The sequence below is a fragment of the Salvelinus fontinalis genome, unplaced genomic scaffold (genome assembly GCF_029448725.1).
Source record: "Salvelinus fontinalis isolate EN_2023a unplaced genomic scaffold, ASM2944872v1 scaffold_0460, whole genome shotgun sequence".
NCBI classification, from domain to species: domain Eukaryota; kingdom Metazoa; phylum Chordata; class Actinopteri; order Salmoniformes; family Salmonidae; genus Salvelinus; species Salvelinus fontinalis.
The window spans coordinates 32,597-56,345 of NW_026600669.1; the positions used below are offsets into that span (position 1 = coordinate 32,597).

Below are 23,749 nucleotides of genomic sequence, written 5' to 3' on the forward strand. Positions count from 1 at the left end.
GTGGGTCTGGACAGGTGTGATGTAGTTAATGGAGATGGAGGTGTGTTCTAGTGGGTCTGGGCAGGTGTGATGTAGTTAATGGAGATGGAGGTGTGTTCTAGTGGGTCTGGGCAGGTGTGATGTAGTTAATGGAGATGGAGGTGTGTTCTAGTGGGTCTGGGCAGGTGTGATGTAGTTAATGGAGATGGAGGTGTGTTCTAGTGGGTCTGGGCAGGTGTGATGTAGTTAATGGAGATGGAGGTGTGTTCTAGTGGGTCTGGGCAGGTGTGATGTAGTTAATGGAGATGGAGGTGTGTTCTAGTGGGTCTGGGCAGGTGTGATGTAGTTAATGGAGATGGAGGTGTGATGTAGTTAATGGAGATGGAGGTCTGTTCTAGTGGGTCTGGACAGGTGTGATGTAGTTAATGGAGATGGAGGTGTGTTCTAGTGGGTCTGGGCAGGTGTGATGTAGTTAATGGAGATGGAGGTGTGTTCTAGTGGGTCTGGGCAGGTGTTATGTAGTTAATGGAGATGGAGGTGTGTTCTAGTGGGTCTGGGCAGGTGTGATGTAGTTAATGGAGATGGAGGTGTGTTCTAGTGGGTCTGGGCAGGTGTGATGTAGTTAATGGAGATGGAGGTGTGTTCTAGTGGGTCTGGGCAGGTGTGATGTAGTTAATGGAGATGGAGGTGTGATGTAGTTAATGGAGATGGAGGTCTGTTCTAGTGGGTCTGGACAGGTGTGATGTAGTTAATGGAGATGGAGGTGTGTTCTAGTGGGTCTGGGCAGGTGTGATGTAGTTAATGGAGATGGAGGTGTGTTCTAGTGGGTCTGGGCAGGTGTGATGTAGTTAATGGAGATGGAGGTGTATTCTAGTGGGTCTGGGCAGGTGTGATGTAGTTAATGGAGATGGAGGTGTGATGTAGTTAATGGAGATGGAGGTCTGTTCTAGTGGGTCTGGACAGGTGTGATGTAGTTAATGGAGATGGAGGTGTGTTCTAGTGGGTCTGGGCAGGTGTGATGTAGTTAATGGAGATGGAGGTGTGTTCTAGTGGGTCTGGGCAGGTGTGATGTAGTTAATGGAGATGGAGGTGTGTTCTAGTGGGTCTGGACAGGTGTGATGTAGTTAATGGAGATGGAGGTGTGTTCTAGTGGGTCAGGTGTGATGTAGTTAATGGGGATGGAGGTGTGTTCTAGTGGGTCTGGGCAGGTGTGATGTAGTTAATAGGGATGGAGGTGTGTTCTAGTGGGTCTGGGCAGGTGTGATGTAGTTAATGGAGATGAAGGTGTGTTCTAGTGGGTCTGGGCAGGTGTGATGTAGTTAATGGAGATGGAGGTGTGTTCTAGTGGGTCAGGTGTGATGTAGTTAATGGGGATGGAGGTGTGTTCTAGTGGGTCTGGGCAGGTGTGATGTAGTTAATGGAGATGGAGGTGTGTTCTAGTGGGTCTGGGCAGGTGTGATGTAGTTAATGGAGATGAAGGTGTGTTCTAGTGGGTCTGGGCAGGTGTGATGTAGTTAATGGAGGCGTGTTCTAAAAAAACTTCCTGAAGCATTGATGCTTTCCAGCCAATTGTATCGAAAATAGGTTCATTACTCAAGGCTTTGAGCGACACAGAATTTAGAACAGACACATTTTATAGATGACGTCCGTAGCAGCGTAGCCATTATGTCATATATTAAACCTTTATGTCTTCTTCTAAACCACTGGCCTTGATCGAGAGCATCAAATCCATTCTGCATTGTGGGTAAATTGACTGGCTGACTGATTTATAAATAATAATGAGTAGTTATTTATGATGTATAGTGATTTGCAGTGTCAAGCCAAACCAATCAACACACTGCTTTCAATTATTGTTTAGTGATTTGGACGCATGAAAACGGAACAAAAAAAACAGAAAGGAGCAAGCAGGTTGATTTCTGCATGCAGACCCTGGTATATCAGCAGACTGCATACAAACCTAACTGCATCCATAGTCCCTGGTATATCACCAGACTGCATACAAACCTAACTGCATGAATAGTCCCTGGTATATCACCAGACTGCATACAAACCTAACTGCATCCCCAGTCCCTGGTATATCACCAGACTGCAATACAAACCTAACTGCATGCATAGTCCCTGGTATATCACCAGATTGTACAAACCTAACTGTATCACCAGTCCCTGGTATATCACCAGACTGCATACACACTTAACTGCATCTAAAATAACTAAAATATGACTGCAGATCAGAAGAGCAGAGACACACAGAATGATGGCAGGGAAAATCCCCAACATCCAAAATAGATAGATTATTATAGATAGATAAATAGATAGATTATTATTATTATAGATGACATCCCACACCGTAGCAGCATAGCCTTTATGTCATTATTATAGATGACGTCCCACACCGTAGCAGCATAGCCTTTATGTCATTATTATAGATGACATCCCACACCGTAGCAGCATAGCCTTTATGTCATTATTATAGATGACGTCCCACACCGTAGCAGCATAGCCTTTATGTCATTATTATAGATGACGTCCCACACCGTAGCACGTAGCAGCATAGCCTTTATGTCATTATTATAGATGACATCCCACACCGTAGCAGCATAGCCTTTATGTCATTATTATAGATGACATCCCACACCGTAGCAGCATAGCCTTTATGTCATTATTATAGATGACATCACACACCGTAGCAGCATAGCCTTTATGTCATTATTATAGATGACATCACACACCGTAGCAGCATAGCCTTTATGTCATTATTATAGATGACGTCCCACACCGTAGCAGCATAGCCTTTATGTCATTATTATAGATGACGTCCCACACCGTAGCAGCATAGCCTTTATGTCATTATTATAGATGACATCCCACACCGTAGCACGTAGCAGCATAGCCTTTATGTCATTATTATAGACGACATCCCACACCGTAGCAGCATAGCCTTTATGTCATTATTATAGATGACATCCCACACCGTAGCAGCATAGCCTTTATGTCATTATTATAGATGACATCCCACACCGTAGCACGTAGCAGCATAGCCTTTATGTCATTATTATAGATGACATCCCACACCGTAGCAGCATAGCCTTTATGTCATTATTATAGATTACATCCCACACCGTAGCAGCATAGCCTTTATGTTATTATTATAGATGACATCCCACACCGTAGCAGCATAGCCTTTATGTCATTATTATAGATGACGTCCCACACCGTAGCACGTAGCGGCGTAGCCTTTATGTCATTTACTAAACCACTGGCCGTGTTTGAGAGCATCAAATCCATGCTGCATTGTGGGTAAATGGTGACTGGCTGACTGATTTATAAATAATAATGAGTAGTTATTTATGATGTAAGGTGATTTGTAGATCAGTCAGTCGCCTGCAGTGTCGAACCAGCCCAATACCAAACCAATCAGGTGGTTGTTTGATGAAATGAATCTCCAGACGTCATTGATGACGTGCTGCTGATAAAGTGATACAGGCATCAACACAAAAAAAGTTTACTGCTTTCAATGCAATGATTCAATTCAATTCAATGTTACCTCCGGTATCAAACATAACATCCATATTGAAAAGTTGACAAAACAAAAAGGAGCAAGCAGGTTGATTTCCTCTGTCATTTTGAGCCCACGGCAAGAAGGCACCAGAGCCCACCGTGCTAACGGGTTCCCACTAGACAACACAACCACACAGTTAATGAAAAGCATGAGGTGAAGCTTGAGCTAGACATCAACCTATCGAGCTAGTGTGACCTTCCTGGTCTCTCAAGTCAGTGAGTCAACACAGGAAGGAGCAATGGATGGATAGTTCATTTATTTCCAAAGCTGCAATGATGGGACACACACAGTATGGATGAATGATCAGTAGTGACGGGATATAAATAGCACTCCCACAGCAATTCTACATTAATCTGCCCTATAATATACTAACAAAAAAACAATTGAAATGTCTATCAAAGTTATTGTGATCGTATAGTGGATTTAACCATTCCTAATAATTCCTAATTTACTATAATAAATTAATCAAATGTTTACATGTGTCTCATATTCACTCCATCAGAATAAACTGTCATCTATTTTACTATCAAAATATATTAAATTAACCTGGAAAATGACTAAATGTCTCCCTCTGGTGGTGAAGAAGTATAATACACCTAAACTAACAAAACCGGGCTAATAAACTGGCTGGTGTTCATGAGTTTATAAAACATGTACTTTATACATATGTCATAAATTACCTGCATTGATGAGACACACAGTGTGGATGAATGATCAGTAGTCGACAGGGTAAAAATAGCACTCCTAAAGAAGATGCATTTTCCAGTTAGATACCAACTTGAAAGAGGGAACTTTAGCATAAAACCCACATGGAAAACTGAGATGTGGCAAATAACATATAAAGAGAGGCTTATTTAACGCCAAACCAACAACAATAGTTACTAAAACATAAATTGCTAATGTATGATTTAAAAGGTGGATTTTATGATGTAATGTCAACTTTATCTATTTCAATCCCGGGACTATTCAATTTTGAACTCACCCACAGCAATTCTCCATAAATCTGCTGTGGATTACCCGGAATCCCGAAATAAATTAATACATATGTGATAATTCAAAAACATAACTGGTTGTGTTTATAGGGAACCAGATCGTGAACACAACTAAGTTACTAAGTCTTTAACCACACTGTATTGTTACACTGGTGAGTAAAAACTCATGCTTCCTACACTAACTTTTTGTCTGAACATTATAATATATATTTTACGTCACACTAGCGTCATTGTCTTAAAGTCGCACATCTCCAGGTTCAGACTGAGCGTTACTTACACTCCAGTTAGCCGATGGCGGTGTGCGATTTTAAGGCAATGCTGTTAGTGTGTCGTATAATCTAGTGGACGGAACGCAATGCTGTTAGTGTGACGTATAATCTAGTGGACGGAACGCTTCTTTCAGCAGCAGCAACAGTTAGTCAGCCACCTCGGTAGCTTGCTAAACAAAATAGCCGAACCCATAAAACTCTTTAGACGCTTTAGTGTATATAAGCCACTGTGTTTTAAACCCTCGTCTGTCGTCTAGTTAGTTAGTTATCCTATTTCATTTCATATTTACGGTGTTGTTGTTATTATTCAGCTGGCGGGCTGGTTAAGTTAGCATTAGCCTAGTTACCTAGCATCTCCGACCATGAGTTCACTAAATTACTCTCTTCCTGCTGAAGAAGAGACGGTCTGCTGGACGGAGAAAGAAGCTCTCATCAAAGAGGAGGAGGAAGAGAAGGATGTTACAATACAAAAACAAGTAGAGGGTGAGGCTGTTACATGGAAAGAAGAAGAGGAAGACGCGTTCAGAGTGAAAGAGGAGGAAGATGTTACAGTAAAAGATGAGGAGGATTCACTTTTTGAAGTGAAAGCGGAGGAGGGGGAGAATACGGTCTCATCGGAAGAAGAGGAGGAGGAAACTGGATATCTGGGCCCGATTTCCCAAACGCAATTTAAGGCATCCAGTGGTTCTAAAGATGAACTTAGCCATAAGATGGTTTTGAGAAACCGGGCCGTGATTACCACTGGTAAGTACTGTCTTAAAAACAGAGGTACAAACTCTGCAGTTGTTGAACTGATGTTTGGTGTTAAAGGGGAAATCGGCAATTGCTACATCCATATTTTGACTTTTAAATGATTTATTTATAGCCATTGATTATTGAAGAATATAACACATGCCTCATGAGCTTAGTTCAACTGTTGTACCCCATCAGAACCCAAAATAAGTTTTTTTTACTCCAATGTTTAGAAACAATGTAAATCAACACTGTATAGCCTCAACATGGTTAACTATAATGTTGATATCATGGATGGTCAGTCCTTTCATCCATAGGTCTGTCTATGAATTTGAGAGTAGTTACATTTCTCCAGGCCCATCATCATCTTATTACCAAAACAGTGGTGGAATGAGAGCTTTGTTATTGTTTCAACTGCAGGTTGGTTGATTGATGTGTGGCTTTTTTAAAGGGACAACCTAGTATTTAAACAGGAACAAAATGGCTGCCAAGAGACTTGGTTTGGTAAACAGCTGAGGGATGGGGCTGGAGAAATGTAACCACTCTCAAATTCATAGAGAAAGCTATTGTATCAACCGTAACCTAACACCTAGAGATCTCGTCAAGAAGTTCAGACATCTTGGTGTAACAGTATAAGGTGTTGGCTTGACAGTCACTAGACCCAGGTTTGAGTACAGCTCAGGGCAACCCCCTGAATTCACTACACTATGAATACAAGGACTGGCCATGCATGATGTCATAATGACAGTTTAACCAGATTTCTAGGCTATATATTATATTCTAGAATTCATCCATGATGTCATAATGATAGTTTAACCAGGTTTCTAGGATATATAGTATATTCTAGAATTGCCAGTGAAGATTTCCTGTGAAGGCAAGTTATTAGAGCTGTTCATAAGTCATTGTATAATATTCAGCCAATTTTTTGTCATGTCTTTACATTAAAGGCAAGACATACCTAGATGCAATTACATTCATGAATTGGTTTGAAACCTTTGTTTTAAACCCTTCTCAAAGTTGGTGCCTTGACGGATTTGTAAAAAATGGTTTATCATGAAACACTGTTTTTTAAATTTATTTAAATGTAACCTTTATTTAACTAGGCAAGTCAGTTAAGAACAAATTCTTATTTACAATGACTGCCTACACCGGACGATGCTGGGCCAATTGTGCGCCGCCCTATGGGACTCCCAATCACGGCCGGTTGTGATACAGTCTGGATTTGATCCAGGGTGTCTGTAGTGGCGCCTCAAGCACTGAGATGCAGTGTCCGCTGCGCCACTCGGGAGCCCCAAAATCATGTTCTAGTGCTGTCCCCAACTAAAATACATCTTGGTCAACCAAGAGTCATTTGTTCTTTCTACCAATCGCCCCATGTGTTTTTATAAAATCAAATATACGTACTGAACTTGTCTGATGCTTTAAGCATTCTGTTGGATCAAATAATTAAGACACACAAATGACTCGAAGTCATAACCAGAGGGAGCCGCTCGTCAACACAACCCGACCAGAGGGAGCCGCTCGTCAACATAACCCGACCAGAGGGAGCCGCTCGTCAACATAACCCGACCAGAGGGAGCCGCTCGTCAACATAACCCGACCAGAGGGAGCCGCTCGTCAACGCAACCCGACCAGAGGGAGCCGCTCGTCAACGCAACCCGACCAGAGGGAGCCGCTCGTCAACGCAACCCGACTAGAGGGAGCCGCTCGTCAACGCAACCCGACTAGAGGGAGCCGCTCGTCAACGCAACCTGACTAGAGGGAGCCGCTCGTCAACGTAACCTGACCAGAGGGAGCCGGTCGTCAACGTAACCCGACCAGAGGGAGCCGGTCGTCAACGTAACCCGACCAGAGGGAGCCGGTCGTCAACGTAACCCGACCAGAGGGAGCCGGTCGTCAACGTAACCCGACCAGAGGGAGCCGGTCGTCAACGTAACCCGACCAGAGGGAGCCGGTCGTCAACGTAACCCGACCAGAGGGAGCCGGTCGTCAACGTAACCCGACCAGAGGGAGCCGGTCGTCAACGTAACCCGACCAGAGGGAGCCGGTCGTCAACGTAACCCGACCAGAGGGAGCCGGTCGTCAACGTAACCCGACCAGAGGGAGCCGGTCGTCAACGTAACCCGACCAGAGGGGGCCGGTCGTCAACGTAACCCGACCAGAGGGGGCCGGTCGTCAACGTAACCCGACCAGAGGGAGCCGGTCGTCAACGTAACCCGACCAGAGGGGGCCGGTCGTCAACGTAACCCGACCAGAGGGGGCCGGTCGTCAACGTAACCCGACCAGAGGGGGCCGGTCGTCAACGTAACCCGACCAGAGGGGGCCGGTCGACAGCGTAACCCGACCAGAGGGGGCCGGTCGTCAGCGTAACCCGACCAGAGGGGGCCGGTCGTCATGCGTAACCCGACCAGAGGGGGCCGGTCGTCAGCGTAACCCGACCAGAGGGGGCCGGTCGTCATGCGTAACCCGACCAGAGGGGGCCGGTCGTCAACGTAACCCGACCAGAGGGGGCCGGTCGTCAACGTAACCCGACCAGAGGGAGCCGGTCGTCAGCGTAACCCGACCAGAGGGAGCCGGTCGTCAGCGTAACCCGACCAGAGGGAGCCGGTCGTCAGCGTAACCCGACCAGAGGGAGCCGGTCGTCAGCGTAACCCGACCAGAGGGAGCCGGTCGTCAGCGTAACCCGACCAGAGGGAGCCGGTCGTCAGCGTAACCCGACCAGAGGGAGCCGGTCGTCAGCGTAACCCGACCAGAGGGAGCCGGTCGTCAGCGCAACCCGACCAGAGGGAGCCGGTCGTCAGCGCAACCCGACCAGAGGGAGCCGGTCGTCAGCGCAACCCGACCAGAGGGAGCCGGTCGTCAGCGCAACCCGACCAGAGGGAGCCGGTCGTCAGCGCAACCCGACCAGAGGGAGCCGGTCGTCAGCGCAACCCGACCAGAGGGAGCCGGTCGTCAGCGCAACCCGACCAGAGGGAGCCGGTCGTCAGCGCAACCCGACCAGAGGGAGCCGGTCGTCAGCGCAACCCGACCAGAGGGAGCCGGTCGTCAGCGCAACCCGACCAGAGGGAGCCGGTCGTCAGCGCAACCCGACCAGAGGGAGCCGGTCGTCAGCGCAACCCGACCAGAGGGAGCCGGTCGTCAGCGCAACCCGACCAGAGGGAGCCGGTCGTCAGCGCAACCCGACCAGAGGGAGCCGGTCGTCAGCGCAACCCGACCAGAGGGAGCCGGTCGTCAGCGCAACCCGACCAGAGGGAGCCGGTCGTCAGCGCAACCCGACCAGAGGGAGCCGGTCGTCAGCGCAACCCGACCAGAGGGAGCCGGTCGTCAGCGCAACCCGACCAGAGGGAGCCGGTCGTCAGCGCAACCCGACCAGAGGGAGCCGGTCGTCAGCGCAACCCGACCAGAGGGAGCCGGTCGTCAGCGCAACCCGACCAGAGGGAGCCGGTCGTCAGCGCAACCCGACCAGAGGGAGCCGGTCGTCAGCGCAACCCGACCAGAGGGAGCCGGTCGTCAGCGCAACCCGACCAGAGGGAGCCGGTCGTCAGCGCAACCCGCCCAGAGGGAGCCGGTCGTCAGCGCAACCCGACCAGAGGGAGCCGGTCGTCAGCGCAACCCGACCAGAGGGAGCCGGTCGTCAGCGCAACCCGACCAGAGGGAGCCGGTCGTCAGCGCAACCCGACCAGAGGGAGCCGGTCGTCAGCGCAACCCGACCAGAGGGAGCCGGTCGTCAGCGCAACCCGACCAGAGGGAGCCGGTCGTCAGCGCAACCCGACCAGAGGGAGCCGGTCGTCAGCGCAACCCGACCAGAGGGAGCCGGTCGTCAGCGCAACCCGACCAGAGGGAGCCGGTCGTCAGCGCAACCCGACCAGAGGGAGCCGGTCGTCAGCGCAACCCGACCAGAGGGAGCCGGTCGTCAGCGCAACCCGACCAGAGGGAGCCGGTCGTCAGCGCAACCCGACCAGAGGGAGCCGGTCGTCAGCGCAACCCGACCAGAGGGAGCCGGTCGTCAGCGCAACCCGACCAGAGGGAGCCGGTCGTCAGCGCAACCCGACCAGAGGGAGCCGGCCGTCAGCGCAACCCGACCAGAGGGAGCCGGCCGTCAGCGCAACCCGACCAGAGGGAGCCGGCCGTCAGCGCAACCCGACCAGAGGGAGCCGGCCGTCAGCGCAACCCGACCAGAGGGAGCCGGCCGTCAGCGCAACCCGACCAGAGGGAGCCGGCCGTCAGCGCAACCCGACCAGAGGGAGCCGGCCGTCAGCGCAACCCGACCAGAGGGAGCCGGCCGTCAGCGCAACCCGACCAGAGGGAGCCGGCCGTCAGCGCAACCCGACCAGAGGGAGCCGGTCGTCAACGCAACCCGACCAGAGGGATTCGCCCCTCCGCTGCTGGACTTCGTAAATTCTGTCGTTCTGCTACTTAAGTTTTCAGTAGTAGACTAATAGTCTACAGATAGATAGACTATTTCAAACAAAAGACAATGAATAAATTGACAACTGACGCATCTTGTAGGATCACGTCTGGGTGGTCTGCAGGGGGCTGTTTCATTTAGTATCCGTTTGGATCGGCATCGGGAATGATTGTATTTCCCCATAGTATGTTGTACCGAAGTTGAATGACTGAAAGGGAGTGTAACTTTGATTATAATTGCACTTCCCTGAAGGAGGGAAATGAGGTACAACACCTGTTTGTCCCCGCCCTTTCCTGTGTCGGTGAAGAGCGGTATTAAAGAGCAGAATAAATCCAAGCCTCTCATCACCTGTGGGTGGTGGGGCTTCCGGCAAGGCGTGGATTTGATCGTATGTTGTACCTAGTTTCCCTCCTTCAGGGAACAGTAGTTATAGTCATAACGTTACGCTTGTCATATGATGAACTTCAACTTAAATACGGGATATTGCTGTCGGACAATTTTTTTGTATTCTGAAATGCACTCGAACTACGTATCATTTAGTGGCTCCTTATGTTACGCTGTGAAAACAGTTTTCATGGGCACAGAAATCCTAAATAATTTCAGAGTTTGATAAATCCAATGGTTTTTAACTGAGTCATTTTATAATCCAAGATGGCGTGTAGCAGTAAGACGTGTTTGTTATTGTAAATGTTATCTTTTTTTGTATATATTGCAATATATTTCAATCTCTTTTTCCATTTTTTTAATTACATATACCTTCCGGCAACCCGCCTCACCCAATGTGATACGGATCTGCTATTTTTTTTAGACCTTATAGCTAGAACCTCCATCAGAAGCTAATTAGCTACTAGCTATTTAGTCATTGTTAGCCACTGCTAGCGGCCTTTCCCTTTTAGTAGCTCAGACACCAGACGCTTTTAGCCTGGATAACACCTGCCAGTCTGCACAGCGCGATATCAACCCTGAGCATATCGGACTTTTTTTCTCCACTACATCACCGTATTCCTGCCGTAACCTCTGGACCATTACACCGGATAATTGCAGCTAGCTAGCTGCCAACGAGTGGCCCAGACCCGACGCTAGCCTTGAGCCAGGCCCATCTCCCGGCCTTCTCAGTGGACCCTATGATCACTCAGCTACACAGCTGATGTCTCCCAGACTCTTCACTAAGACGACTAGAAGCCACTACATTTAAAAAAATAAATAATTATTTCACCTTTATTTAACCAGGTAGGCAAATTGAGAACACGTTCACATCACCGGATTCCTGCTGTAAGCAGGAACCTTTGCACCGGATTGGCTATAGTGGCTAACGCCCTTGTCCCGAAGCTAGCACCAGTTAGCCTCGAGCCAGGCGCATCTCCCGGCTAGCATAGTAATGACTACCTAATGGCTTCCCTAGTTCATATATTGCTGTTCACTGGACCCTATGATCACTTGGCTACATAGCTGATGCCTGCTGGATTGTTCATTAATCACGGGTCTCCATTTTGTTTATCTGTCGGCCCCAGCCTCGAACTCAGGCCCTGTGTGTAGTTAACTGACCCTCTCTGCCCATTCATTGCCATTTTACCTGTTGTTGTCTTAGCTGATTAACTGTTGTTGTTGTACCCGTTGTTGTCTTAGCTAGCTCTCCCAATCAACACCTGTGATTGCTTTATGCCTCGCTTTATGTCTCTCTAATGTCAATATGCCTTGTATACTGTTGTTTAGGGTAGTTATCATTGTTTTATTTTACTGCAGAGCCCCTAGTCCCACTCAACATGCCTCAGAGAGCTCGTTTGTCCTGACTCCCACACATGCGGTGACCTCACCTAGCATAACTAGAGCATCCAGAGATGCAACCTCTCCTATCGTCACTCAATGTCTAGGTTTACCTCCACTGTACCCGCACCCTACCATACCCCTGTCTGTACATTATGCCTTGAGTCTATCCTACCACGCCCAGAAATCTGCTCCTTATCTTCTCTGTACCCATCGCACTAGACAACTAATTCTGATAGCTTTTAGCCGTACCCTCATCCTACTCCTCTTGATGTCCTTGCCGTGTCTGAGTCCTGGCTCTAGAAGGCCACCAAAAATTCTGAAATGTCCATCCCCAACTACAACATTTTCCGTCAAGATAGAACTGCCAAAGGGGGAGAAGTTGCAATCTACTGCAGAGATGGCCTGTGTAGTTCTGTCATACTTTCCAGGTCTACGCCCAAACAGTTCAAGTTTCTAATTTAAAAAATGAATCTGTCCAGAAATAAGTCTCTCACTGTTTCCGCCTGTTACAGACTCCCAGCTGTGCCCTGGACACCATATGCGAATTGATTGCCCTCATCTATCTTCAGAGTTTGTTCTGTTAGGTGACCTAAACTGGGAAATGCTTAACACCCCGGCCATCCTACAATCCAAGCTAGATGCCCTCAATCTCACACAAATTATTGAGGAACCCACCAGGTACAACCCTAAATCCGTTAACATGGGCACCCTCATAGATATTATCCTGACCAACTTGCCCTTCTAATACACCTCTACTGTTTTCAATCAGGATCTCAGCAATCACTGCCTAATTGCCTGCATCCGTTATGGGTCCGCGGTCAAACGACCCTCATCACTGTCAAATGCTCCCTAAAACACTTCTGCATGCAGGCCTTTCTAATCGACCTGGCCCGGGTATCTTGGAAGGATATTGACCTCTTCCCGTCAGTCGAAGATGCCTGGTCGTTCTTTTACAGTAATTTCCTCACCAACTTAACTTCTCTGGGATATGTGGGACGGTAGCGTCCCACTTGGCCAAAAGCCAGAAAAAATGTAGCGCGCCAAATTCAAATATATTACTATAAAAATCTATCTTTCATGAAATCACACATGAAAGACACCAAATTAAAGCTACACATGTTGTGAATCCAGCCAACATGTCTGATTTCAAAAAGGATTTACGTCGAAAGCACACCAAACAATTATGTTAGCTCAGTACATAGCCACAGAAAAACACAGCCATTTTCCCAGCAAAAGATAGTAGTCACAAAAAGCAGAAATAGAGATCAAATTAATCACTAACCTTTGATGATCTTCATCAGATGACACTCATAGGACATCGTTACACAATACATTTTGTTTGATAATGTGCATATTTATATCCACAAATCTCGGTTTAGATTGGCGCCATGTTCAGAAATGCCTCCAATATATCCGGAGAAATTGCAGAGAGCCACGTCAAATAACAGAAATACTCATAAGCTTTGATGAAAGACACATATTTTACATAGAATTAAAGATACACTTGTTCTTAATGCAACCGCTGTGTCAGATTTCAAAAAAACTTTACGTAAAAAGCACACCATGCAATAATCTGAGTTAGTTAGTTCCACAATAAATCGTTGTTTTGTTCGATAATGTCCATGACTTATGTCTAAGTAGCTACTTTTGCTAGTATATTTAGTGCACATGTCCAAATGCTCGCGCAGATGCAGGTGAACTCGGACAAAAACTTCAAAAAGATATAAAACAGGTAGAATAAACTGGTCAAACTAAGTAGAAAATCAATCTTCAGGATGTTGTTATCATAACTATCCAATAACGTTCCAACCGGAGCATTCCTTCATGTCTGTAGAAGTTATGGAACGCAAGGCGATATCATGAGGAAAGCGCGTGACCAGGAACTGGCAATCTGCCAGACCACTGACTCATTCCCCTCCCATCCGGTTCCACAACACAGCATAAGCTTCGTTCCACGTTTTACAGACTGTTGACATCTAGTGGAAGGCGTAGGAAGTGCAAACAGATCCATATCTTACAGGGAATTGAATCACCAATGAGTTGAACATTGACGAGTCTCAGAATTCTCACTTCCTGTTTGGATTTTTTCTCATGTTTTTGCCTTTCCATATGAGTTCTGTTATACTCACAGACATCATTCAAACAGTTTTAGAAACTTCAGAGTGTTTTATATCCAATACTAATAATAATGTGCATATATTAGCATCTGGGACAGAGTAAGAGGCAGTTCAGTTCAACAGCTCCCCACCCCCAGGAGATACTTGCCCAAGCCTCCCCAGCTTCTCCTTCACCCAAATCCAGATAGCTGATGTTCTGAAAGAGTTGCAAAACCTGGACCCGTACAAATCAGCTGGGCTAGACAATCTGGACCCTCTCTTTCTAAAATTATCCTCCGCCATTGTGGAACCCCTATTACTAGTCTGTTCAACCTCTCTTTCGTATCGTCAGAGATTCCGAAAGATTGGAACGCTTCTGCGGTCATACCCCTCTTCAAAGGGGGTGACACTCTAGACCCAAACTGTTACAGACCTATATCCATCCTGCTCTGCCTTTCTAAATTCTTCGAAAGCCAAGTTAACAACCAAAAGATCACTGACCATTTTGAATCCCACCGTACCTTGTCCGCTGTGCAATCCAGTTTCCGATCTGGTCATAGGTACACCTCAGCCACACTCAAGGTACTAAACGATATCATAACCACCATTGATAAAAGACAGTACTGTGCAGCCGTCTTCATCGACCTGGCCAAGGCTTTCGACTCTGTAAATCACCGTATTCTTATCGGCAGACTCAACAGCCTTTGTTTCTCAAATGACTGCCTCGCCTGGTTCACCAACTACTTCTGAGACAGAGTTCAGTGCGTCAAATCGGAGGGCCTGTTGTCCGGACCTCTGGCAGTCTCTATGGGGGAACCAAGGGTTCAATTCTCGGACCGACTCTTTTCTCTGTATATACCAACAATGTTGCTCTTGCTGCGGGTGATTCCTTGATCCACTTCTACGCAGACGACACCATTCTGTATACATCTGGCCCTTCTTTGGACACTGTGTTAACAAACCTCCAATTGAGCTTCAATGCCATACAACACTCCTTCTGTGGCCTCCAACTGCTCTTAAACGCTAGTAAAACTAAATGTATGCTCTTCACCGATCGCTGCCCGCACCCGCCCGCCTAGCATCACTACTCTGGACGGTTCTAACTCGCCTCCTTCCAACCTTTTGTTTAGCCAGTAATATTTCTCCGGTCATGTTTTTACTCGTTATAGGTGTTAACAACATCATAAGGTAGTTAATTTGAACCGTTTTATAGCAATTTATATCCGTTTAGTGCGATTTTGAGGCATTTCTTTCTGAGACACTTTGAACCGCTGGGCACGTTTCCAGTTCATGTCAAACGTTAGTGGGCATTTCCACATGGCAAGAGGACAGCTTTCGACCAAAAGACGATTAGAACCATGAAAGGATTCATTGCCCAAGATTCTGATGGAAGAACAGCTCAAAGTAAGAACAATTTATTATGATAAATCGCGTTTCTGTCAATGTGAAACGCTTATGCCGCCATTTTGTTAGGAGTAGCTTCGCTTGGCGCAACCTGTATTGAAAAGTAAGGATAATTTAAAAAATGTAATTCAGCGATTGTATTAAGAATTAAATTGTCTATCAATCGCTGTCCACCCTGTATTTTTTAGTCAAGTTTATGAGTATTTATGTATAAGACTAGATCACTGTCTAATATGGCGCACAACATTTTCTGACCAGCTGGGCTACTTTTGTCATTGTCTAACCATGATTTTGGTGGCTAAATATGCACATTTTCGAACAAACTCTTCTATATGTATGTTGTAATATGATGTTACAGGAGTGTCATCTGAAGAATTCTGAGAAGGTTAGTGAAAAAATTAATACATTTTGGCGATGATTACGTTATCGCTCTCTTTGGCTAGAATCAATGCTCTGGTAACGTTTGCACATGTGGTATGCTAATATAACGATTTATTGTGTTTTAGCTGTAAGACACTTAGAAAATCTGAAATGTTGTCTGAATTCACAAGATCTGTGTATTTCCATTGTGTGAGTTGTGTATTTTTAAGAAATGTTTTATGATTAGTAATTAGGTAATACACGTTGCTCTGTATTTTTTCTAGTCGAGTTGTGATGGTGGGTGCAATTGTAAACTATGATTTATACCTGAAATATGCACATTTTTCTAACAAAACCTATCCTATACCATAAATATGTTATCAGACTGTCATCTGATGAGGTTTTTTCTTGGTTAGTGGCTATCAATATCTTTATTTGGCCGAATTGGTGATAGCTACTGGTGTTGAGAGAAAATGGTGGACAAAGAAAAATGGTGTCTTTTGCTAACGTGGTTAGCTAATAGATTTACATATTTTGTCTTCCCTGTAAAACATTTAAAAAATCTGAAATGGTGGCTTTATTCACAACATCTGTATCTTTCATTAGGTGTCTTGGACTTGTGATTTAATGATATTTAGATGCTACTATTTAATTGTGACGCTATGCTAGCGATGCTACTCAGTGTGGGGGGGGGGGGGTGGGGGGTGCTCCCGGACCCGGGGTAGAGACCCGTGAAAGGTTAATTTGCTAAATTGTAATTTCTTCGCTACTATGGCCTATTTATTGCCTTACCTCCGTTCTCCATTTGCAAACATTGTATATAGATGTTTCTATTGAGTTATTGACTGTACTTTTGTTTATCCCATGTGTAACTCTGTGTTGTTGTTTTTGTCGCACTGTTTTGCTTTATCTTGGCCAGGTTGCAGTTGTAAATGAAAACTTGTTCTCAACTGGCCACCTGGTTAAATAAAGGTGAATATTTTTTTTTTATGAATTGAGTACTATCTTATTAAACAGGGACGTTGATCTGATTAACACCGGTAAATACAGTGAGTACTATCTCATAAAACAGGGGCACAAACTCTGCAGTTGTTGAACTAATGTGTGATTTTTAAAAGGGCATTCTACACTTGAATATGTTTTTGTACTGTGAATTGTTCATGACTTCCTCCAGTGATTTTAACTTTTCCTGTTGAAAAGTGATATATAAATACAGTAAAGTATAACACACTAAAGGGAAACAAATAAATGTTTTGAGCAAAATAGTGTTTTTTTTAGAGAACTAGAAGGAGTGAGTGATGTCATAGTAAGGCCTTCAAGGAGTTGGCTTGATGGGAAGTCGTGATGTCATCCAATAGGAGACTGATCTTCATGTGAATATTCATTATTCTTTTTTAAATCCTTCCTGTTCTGTCAAGTTGGTTGTTGATCATTGCTAGAAAGCCATTTTCAAGTCTTTCCATAGATTTTCCAGATGATTTAAGTCCAAACTGTAACTAGGCCACTCAGGAACATTCAATGTCATCTTGGTAAGCTCCTCCAGTGTAGATTTGGCCTTGTGGTTTAGGTTATTGTCCTGTTAGTACAGTTTTTTGTATTCAGATCTCTGAAATACACTCTACCTACGTAACATTTAGTTTCCTTATATTACGCTGGGAAAACAGTTTTCATGGGCACAGAAATTCCAAATCAAATCATTTGAGTTTGCTAAATTCAAGGGTTCTAACCGAGAGCCACCTTAACTTTATTGACAACACCCAAATGGATACTGTCATTAACGCAGTTCTTCAATAATTACACATCATTCTTAATACTGTAGCTGTTTAGTTAGTCACATGTTCAAATATCATCAGCTGATCCAGGAAATCATTTTCTGAATGACAGTCACATGACAAACATCACGACATGCAACAACAACCAGCTTCTTCATTCATTACTCTGGTAAAGACAATTATGCCGTGCTCCACGTTGGATCCAACATCCCTAACAAATTGATGTTTATAATGTTATTGTCTGCTTGATTTACTGTCGGGTCTCGTTAGTCTGTTTGGACACAGAGATACTTAGCTCATAATGTGTAGAGAACTGTTCCTTGATGGATAGGTTATTGTACAACACACAGAGCTATTTTCCTATATTTGTTGTTTGGTGAAGTTTTGGGTCCTACAGTAGGACTATGTTGTTGTTATGGGTCCTACAGTTGGTCTATGTTGTTGTTATGGGTCCTACAGTAGGTCTATGTTGTTGTTAGGTGAAGTTATGGGTCCTACAATAGGTCTATGTTGTTGTTAGGTGAAGTTATGGGTCCTACAGTAGGTCTGTTATAGTTATGGGTCCTACAGTAGGTCTATGTTATTGTTAGGTAATGTTATGGGTCCTACAGTAGGTCTATGTTGTTGTTATGGGTCCTACAGTACACTATGTATGTCATGCAACAACAACGAAAGTGCTTCTTCGTTCATTACAGGTATATTTGTTGTTAGGTGAAGTTATGGGCCAATTTGGCAAACAGTGTACAAACCCACATTGTCAGGCTGATGGAAAAGCCAAAGAGCATTTTACTGGTTGAAGTGTTTTTTAAATACAAAGCGGTTGATTTGCGATGATGACACAAACATTATATTAAGCAGGACATTCAAACGAGCCTTACAATTATAATCCAAAGTAGTGTGAAAGCACTCTTAAGCAACGTGGAAATGGAGGTTACTCCCCTGAGTTTTCCCATATTCACATTCAGAATACTTTGTGAAAAACTAAAATCTTTGCTCACCATTTTCGCTCCAGGCAGATATACTACATACAATTTTATTAAACACAGAAAGGGGCCTATATTGGAGACCAAAGTCGTCTGGCACACTGCTTGGAGTTTCAACTACATGAATAACTTATTTCTAGTCTACAATCATGGATGTTACTACTAATGTGAAAACAAGACAATATATGACTGTTCTTGCTCATTTTAAGACAAATTTCAAATAATCATTACATTCATTACAGACGTCAATTGTTGTACAACATCATGGCTACGCTGTTGGCATCACTTTTTACAGTGGATTTCCCCTGTTGTGGGCCTTTAACCATCTGTCTGACTTTGTTGTTCACACAGGAGAGAGACGGGACTACCGTGGGTCCTCTGGGGAGCCTCAACAACCTCATGATGCTGACAAGGCAGAGAAGAGTTTCTCCACATCAGAACACCTCAAGAAACACCAGCAGAGATCCACAGGGAAGAAACCTCACTGCTGCTCTGACTGTGGGAAGAGATTCACCTCCTTAGCAGGCATTAAAATTCATCAGAAAATCCACACAGTAGAGAAACCTTATAGCTGTCAATGTGGGAAGAGTTTTACTCATTCAACCAGCATGATATCACACCAGAGAACACACACAGGAGAGAAACCGTATAGCTGTGATCAATGTGGGAAGAGTTTTGTTACATCTGGCCATCTGAAGATACACCAGAGAATACACACAGGAGAGAAGCCTTATAGCTGTGATCAATGTGGGAAGAGTTTTGCTGCATCTAGCACTCTGACTCTACACCAGAGAATACACACAGGAGAGAAATCTTATAGCTGTGTTCAATGTGGGAAGAGTTTTACTCATTCAACCAGCCTGATATCACACCAGAGAACACACACAGGAGAGAAACCGTATAGCTGTGATCAATGTGGGAAGAGTTTTGTTACATCTGGCCATCTGAAGATACACCAGAGAACACACACAGGGGAGAAATCGTATAGCTGTGATCAATGTGGGAAGAGTTTTATTACATCTGCCCAACTGACTCTACACCAGAGAACACACACAGGAGAGAAACCTTATAGCTGTGATCAATGTGGGAAGAGTTTTGCTGCATCTAGCACTCTGACTCTTCACCAGAGAATACACACAGGAGAGAAATCTTATAGCTGTGATCAATGTGGAAAGAGTTTTGGTCGATCTGGCCAGCTGACATCACACCAGAGAATACACACAGGAGAGAAATCTTATAGCTGTGGTCAATGTGGAAAGAGTTTTGGTCGATCTGACCATCTGACATCACACGAGAGAATACACACAGGAGAGAAATCTTATACCTGTGGTCAATGTGGGAAGAGTTTTACTACATCTAGCATTCTGACTGTACACCAGAGAACACACACAGGAGAGAAACCTTATAGCTGTGGTCAATGTGGGAAGAGTTTTAATACATCTGGCTCTCTGACTGTACACCAGAGAACACATACAGGAGAGAAACCTCTTAGCTGTGATCAATGTGGGAAGAGGTACACTGATAAAAGATCTCTGATAAAACATCAGAAAATACATGGAGTTGTTTCATGATATCAATGAATTAATGTCACAATGTGGAATGTTTTAACATTGTAGTAGGAGTATTTTAATCATGTCACAATGTAGAAGCCTAAATATTTGTCCCCTGTTCTATTGATTTCAGCATGATACGGATATTAGCCTCAGGAAAAATCCAGGCTCTGAATTGGAAGAGTAGTATTTATGTGATTTAACAAAAAGTGACTAACACAAAAAGAGCTGTGTTACACTTACCATGTTGATGACCCACTTGAATCAAAATGCAACACTTCAAAATGTAGCGATCTATTTTCTACAAATTGTCCTCTAATCAAGGATGTACACATACTCCCAGATTCTGTGTGGTTTTTGAGCTGTTCGTTTTAACAGGACGTGCAACCTCATCTCCCTTCTGTCACACAATTAATTTTGACATGATATCGATGAGTGATGACAAATAAGTGTTGTGTTCCTTTGTTTAGCGACCCCTAAATTTAAATGCATCACTCCAAAATGTAGCTGACTGTTTTCTGCAGGTTGTCCTCTAACCAGTGAGGTAAAATATATCTCCCATTTCCATGTGTTTTTTTTAGTTTTGTTAGTTTCAACAGCAGGTACAACCTGATTTCCCCCCTAATCGATATCAGTGATTTATTGCTACTTGTCAAAACAACAGTGTTTCTGGTGCTTGTGCAGTTTATAAGGAGCTTGTTTTAAAAAATATTATTGTGGCAGATGTTTGTGTATATACCACATGTTAGGTTTTCAATTTATCCCAAACTGTTTCTGCATATTGGTTATTGATTTGGACACGTTAAAACTGTGTTTTGACATTGGGGCTATCCCACCTAGAAACTATGCAACCAAATATTTCATATTTACATTTCATGTAGCATTTGGTAATGGTAATTATTTATGCAACCAACTGACAATTATATTGACATTGTGCTTTTAGAATAGCAGGTTTAATTCTCAGATGTGCCAACCCAAATGTACTAGAGCATGACATTGGGGACTGGGCCCCGATCCAACAACATGCCTATTGAGTGAACCCTGAAAAGAGAGAGAAGCTCCACAGTGAGGTGGAAAGTTACTACGAATATTGCTGGAGTTTCCTCTTGAAATCAGACATGTCTGTGGTGAGAACAACCTGGTTGCTGATTGTCTCAAGGGGGGCAGTCAAAATGTTTTGCGTTTAGCCAGTGTGTTGCCATGGATCACAATTTATTTTGACTGTTTTTCCGTATTGGAGATTAGTTTTGTTTGGGCTCGTTTCAAGGGGACGAGAGTTCTAGAAGTTAGTGAGTTTTAGGTTTCTCTGTGGGGAAAATAAATATTGTTTTTAGTTGTTGTTAGACAGACACCATGTTTATATTGGTGATGGTGAAGCATTGTAGTTGATTCTAATGTGACATGGAAGTTGTTTTCTGTTGGTGGTGAGAATTCTCTTAAGCTTTTGGTTTTTCCATTTATGTTTTTAGGTTGGACTTTAGCACGTATAGCTCGTTAGCACGTAGGACGCACTGATTGGTGTCACCTCGTTAGTCAGTATGTGTTACACCTGTGCTGGCTTGTCCATCTCGTTAGTGGGAAGGAGTTTCACCTGAGCTGGTCCAGGTTCTATTTAAGAGTGTCTGGCCCAGTGCTCAAGTTGTGTTGATAGATGTGGAGAGTCAACACCCTTAGTTGATCCACCTTTTTGGTTTGCTTCCTGTCTTTAAGTTTGGTGTGGATTTTTTTATTTTGTTTGCTTCTTCTTGGGCAGATTTAGTGGGTCTCATGGTGGTTGTCTTTTAGGTCCCAGTTGTTGTTACTAGTCAATTTTCAGTGGACACCACCATAGTGTCTTTCAGAGCCCCTCCTAAAAAAACAAGCTGATATTTTGGGTTGGATGTTGCATCCAATTAATATTTTAATCAATGGCATTTCCTTAGAATGTTCATTAGTCTTTCAGTTGTTAATCTTCTGTTTTTTTATCCTGTTATGTTTGTGTACTAAGTATTTCTGTTTATTTTCATTGTTTTCTCCTGTAAAGCCATTGTGTTGCATCCATGTCTGAAATGTGCTGTATAAATAAAGCTTGATTTGATTTCAACAAATGAACCCAATGACTGACCAATCAACAGACTCTTGGTCCATCTTAGTATGAAAAACAGTATCAATCCCACTTTTCCAGCCTGCTGAAGGCGTGGTGGAGTGGTAAACACCACCCCCGGCTCTACCGGGGGCTTGAGGTGGTCTCCCACAGCTCTGCTGGTGGAGTGGTAAACACCACCCCCGGCTCTACCAGGGGCTTGAGGTGGTCTCCCACAGGTCTGCTTATGTCATGTTCTGTGGCCTTGCTGTTCCATTTCTTGACTGCCCCTGCAACACAGAAAGAAACAAATTTTGTCATTTTATATAAAACATTCAAAGTAATGGATATGGAGCATCTATGGCCTCAGTTACACCTGGCACCTAAATGTGACTTCTGTTATCTGATCACTCCAAGCTGCATTAGGTTCAGATCTACCAGGATGGGCCTTTGACAGTCTGGATGCAGTCAGGTCACTGAATATGCATAAGCAATATACAGAGATGGGGTGAATGAGTGGGGAAAAGTACATTTTACACAAATGACCTTCATAATATCAAAGAACAAATGTGTGTGCCTGAGAAATTTCATCAATATCAGTGGACAATTTGCACTAATGTAAATAAACATAGATGATGGAACATATTCCCTTTTGCTGACGTGATGAACCGCTAAGGGAACATAAATATTTTCCATCTAAACCATGTGTGACCTCTCACCTCTCTGGCTGTAGAAGTGTTCTTCCTAACCAGTCCCTCAACAGCTCTCTGACTGAGCTCCACCCTCACTGGGTCTTCAGAGGAGAGGAAGGCTGAGGATGGATGGAAGGATGAATGGATCAGTCTGTCAATAAAGTGTAGAGCTGCTGTCGGACAAAATCACTATTTTAGTAGTTCATTAAAGTAAATAAGGCTTTATGACTGCTGAATACCAACTATCAATCACTTAGATCATGTATTTTCAGGTAGAGATACATCCTTGGGACGTCCCTAGCCCATTGAAGTTGGCATTTAAAATGGTTAAGTTAGGGGTTAAGGTTAGGGTTCAGGGTAGGGATGTCCCAAGAATCCCAGATAGCATTGACCATTGTGCTATTGTAACCGATGTGAAATGGCTAGCTAGTTAGCGGGGTGCGCACTAATAGCGATGGTAACGATGTTTCGTGGGAGGCAGTTGTTGATGTGTGCAGAGTCCCTGGTTCGAGCCCAGGTAGGGGCGAGGAGAGGGACGGAATCTATACTGTTACACATTCTTCGGTCTCTTTTACGTAGCAGGTGTAAAAGAAACACAAAGACAAGTAGGCGCTCAGGTCATTATGGTCATTGTAGTTTAAAAAAAATAGCATCTAATTATGCCAATCTGTATGTGGGGTTGTTAGAGAAGAACGTGATCGTCAGCCCTAACAATCCATTCTAGCACCTCATCAGGCTCTGAAAAAGTCTTCATTGATGACGTGTTCCTTCTATTCCAGGGGACAGCAGAGGAACTTCATCGATTCCACTCCTTCATCAATACAAGCAGTGAACATCTGAAATTCACCCTCACCTTTGATGCGCATGAAACAAGTTATCTGGACATTTTGACTAAGAGGGAGGGGTGTGGATTTAGCACAGACCTGTACAGGAAGCCGACGGACAGGAATTCCCTGTTACGCAGAGACAGCTTCCACCCTACACCCCTAAAAAATATCCTCCCCATCAGCCAATAAAGTTGCATACACAGGATTTGTAGTACACAGAGTGACTATGACAAACAAGCCGACTGTCTGGATGAGTGTTACAGACAGCGGGGTTACCCAGAGGAATGTCTGGATGAG

General features: G+C 44.5%; 1 protein-coding gene across 1 annotated transcript; it reads left to right on the top strand.

Annotated features, from left to right (window-relative positions):
* The first annotated feature begins 4,886 nt into the window (after positions 1–4,886).
* LOC129846155 (zinc finger protein ZFP2-like) lies at positions 4,887–21,956 on the top strand. Its single transcript, XM_055914108.1, has 2 exons — positions 4,887–5,543; positions 18,673–21,956. The coding sequence occupies exons 1-2, from the start codon at positions 5,162–5,164 to the stop codon at positions 19,890–19,892; spliced, it is 1,602 nt and encodes a 533-aa protein (XP_055770083.1). The 5' UTR covers positions 4,887–5,161; the 3' UTR covers positions 19,893–21,956.
* The last annotated feature ends 1,793 nt before the right edge of the window (positions 21,957–23,749 follow it).

What these genes read in the sequence shown, in the direction of transcription:
- LOC129846155 (XM_055914108.1), top strand. Translation starts at nt 5,162, where the DNA reads ATGAGTTCACTAAATTACTCTCTTCCTGCTGAAGAAGAGACGGTCTGC. An exon ending in CCGGGCCGTGATTACCACTG is followed by an intron (nt 5,544 to 18,672) that starts GTAAGTACTGTC and finishes TTGTTCACACAG; the next exon opens with GAGAGAGACGGGACTACCGT.